Below are 3,100 nucleotides of genomic sequence, written 5' to 3'. Positions count from 1 at the left end.
TCTTTAGGATTCAATCCCTTTGAACTAGTTTTTGGAAATAATGTACGTGGACCACTGAAGTTGTTAAAAGAAAAACTTCTGTCTAATGAAGATACCGAACTTAATCTTCTCGATTATGTGTCCAACTTTAAGTATAAGTTATCAAAGGCTTGTGAGGCTGCAAGAACTCGTCTGCACTCTACTCAGTCAAAAATGAAATTAAGGTATGATAACAATGCAAAGGAAGGGAATTCTCAGCCTGGTGATAGAGTTATATCTCTCTTGCCCATACCACATTCCTCTTCAGGCCAAGTATTATGTTCCTTACGTACTTGAACAGAAAATAAATGATCTAAATTGTATCATAAATACTCTTGGGAGGTAAAAAACATAAACAACTTTGCCACATAAACATGTTAAAAGAGTATGCTGAGAGAGATAACCAGGTTAATCAAGCAATTAATTTAATTGTACGTGTTTCACTCATTGAGGATTTAAGCGAAGGAATGCAATCGGACTCTACTGATTTTGGAGCAACAAGTCTTCGGAATTCAGAAATTATGAATGATCTGGACCAGAAACTTTCACATTTACAATAACAAGAACGGAATGAACTTAAACAGTTGTTACTTGAATATGTTACTTGAATATGAAACTCCGCCATTGCCGGTTCCAAGCCCGGATGTAAAAGGAGGAGGGTTGTGCATGGGGCTAGCAACTAGACCCTGTAAAACCCAACTTGCTACAAAAACGCCAGCAGAAGAAAAAACACAAACTGAAAGCCTGATGGAGGAAGGGTCTTCTTCTGGAAGACGGATTACGCTGTCTGATTAAAGACACGAGTCCGCGGAAGCTATAAAGCAGCTCACCCTTCTATCAAACAGGAGAATCAACATCGCAACATGGAACCTGAGGACAATGTATGAAGCAGGAAAAACAGCACAGGTATCAGCAGAGTTGAGGAACTTCAACCTATCCCTACTGGGCATTAGCGAGACAAGATGGACTCAATCTGGACAAAGAAGACTGATGACAGGAGAGATACTTCTGTATTCAGAACATGAGGAAGATGACGTGCCTCATACACAGGGGGTGGGGCTCATGCTATCTAAACAAGCATATAATGCACTAATGGGATGGGAACCACATGGGCCCAGAATCCTCATGGCATCGTTTAGGACTAAGAGGGAGAAAGCAAAGATAAACGTCATACAGTGCTACGCTCCAATAAATGACAGCGAAGAAAAACTTAAAGACCCGTTTTACAACAGACTACAGAACATAGTAGAGAACTTCCTAGACAAATACATAAACATCTTCATGGGTGATTTCAATGCCAAACCTGGATCAGACAACACAGGGTAAGAACAAGCCATGGGGACCCACAGCTTGGTAGAGATGAACGAGAATGGAAGATTCGCAGACCTTTGTGCACTGAACAACCTGGTCATAGGGGGTACCACCTTTTCCCACAAGAAAATCCACAAGTACACATGGATGTCACCAGATCATGTGATAGAAAATCAGATTGACCACATCTGCAAGGAGTTCAAAAGATCCCTTACAAGACATGACGGCAAAGAAGGAAGCAGATGTGGCATCTGACCACCACTAAGCTGTCGCAAGGCTGAACATTAAACTGAAGAAGAACTGGATGGGCACAAAGAGAGGAAAACAAAGTATAGCATCAGCCTATTGAAGGCTGCAGAAACTAAAGATAAATACAGTATGACGCTTAACAACAAGTACCAAGTGCTACAAGAGCTTTTTGAAGATGAGAAAGACAATGCAAACAACAAATGGCAGAAAGTTAAGGAAGCAGTAAGATCATCATGCCAAGAAGTACTAGACCCCATGAGGCAGAAAAAAATGGATTTCCGACGAAACATTGCGCAAAATCAAGGAAAGGAAACAGAAGAAATCAGCCGTGAATAGCAGTAGGACAAGAGCTACAAAAGTAAAGGCACAAAAAGAGTACACTGACGCCCACAGAGAAGTGAAAAGAAGCATCAAGATAGACAAGAGAAACTACGTTGAAGAACTGGCAGGAGAGGCAGAAGAAGCTGCCAGAAGTGGAAACATGCAGAAGCTGTACGACATCTCCAAGAAGCTGTCCGGCAAGTACAGCAAAAGAGAGAGACCCGTAAAGGACAAATGGGGAAAGACCATACCAAGTACAGAAAACCAAATGAATAGATGGTCAGAACATTTTGAAGAATTGTTGAACAGGCCAGCACCACTACATCCCTCAGAAATCAACCCAGCCAACGCAGAGCTCATCATAAGCTGTGACAATCCCACCAGAGACGAGATCAGGAAAGCCATCATCCAACTGAAGAACGGTAAGGCAGCTGGACGTGATGACATCTCAGCAGAAGCCCTCAGATTTCATAACTGTTTTGCACTGTTGTTTGTCAGTTATTCTTGTATATCCATCATCTTTTTTGATCCAGTGCTTTTGCAAAGATTTATTTGTCGTGTGATTTGTAACTTCTCATAAGTCAACATGCATTGCTTTTTTATTGGCTTAACTGTAAAGAAATAAAAAATATTTTTAAAAAAACGTGCAGTGGGTCACAGATTTCATTTCCAGGCCAGCAACAAATGCTTCATTACCGACCCGACTAACACCGCTAAGAGACACAAAGAACACAGGCACTAGCAAATAAAGAAAGGCACTAAAATGTACAAACAATCAATGACAAGCTCAAATTGTTGTTCTGTAACAAAATATGCAACAACAAAAAATTGCTTAATTTCTTTACACACATCATACGTCTAATGTGACTATGAATATGTTCGCCACTGTACCGGTGTACTGGTAAATCTTACAATTTAGCGGTTACCCCCATTTATTAAAGTCAATAACCTGAAAAAAAGAGATAACTTTGTAGTAAATGTTTCTCCGTAGATCGTATTTTATTTTGTCATGGTAATTAATCAATTAACCATCTGTGTCATAAGTAATATCAGTGAAGTAACATAAATGTATAATAGTTCAAATTAGTAGAAGGATAATTAATGGTTTCTAACTTACAAACAAAATCACGCGGTACATGTATGGTATAATAGATCTGTTACCCAAAAATAAACCTGATTTTGTCAAGGCAGAAAGATATAT

General features: G+C 39.6%; 1 protein-coding gene across 1 annotated transcript; it reads left to right on the top strand.

The window, feature by feature from the left end:
• The first annotated feature begins 897 nt into the window (after window positions 1-897).
• Window positions 898-1,344, top strand: LOC149794238 (protein CFDP2-like). The gene has a single exon (XM_089969093.1). It carries the CDS (start codon window positions 898-900, stop codon window positions 1,342-1,344), a length of 447 nt encoding a protein of 148 aa, XP_089825219.1.
• Window positions 1,345-3,100: the final 1,756 nt, after the last annotated feature.

Source organism: Sinohyriopsis cumingii, chromosome 8 (assembly GCF_028554795.1).
Source record: "Sinohyriopsis cumingii isolate HCF-2022 chromosome 8, ASM2855479v2, whole genome shotgun sequence".
Lineage (NCBI taxonomy): Eukaryota > Metazoa > Mollusca > Bivalvia > Unionida > Unionidae > Sinohyriopsis > Sinohyriopsis cumingii.
Note: the sequence above shows the minus strand (reverse complement) of the source record. Positions and strands in the feature narration are given on the sequence as shown.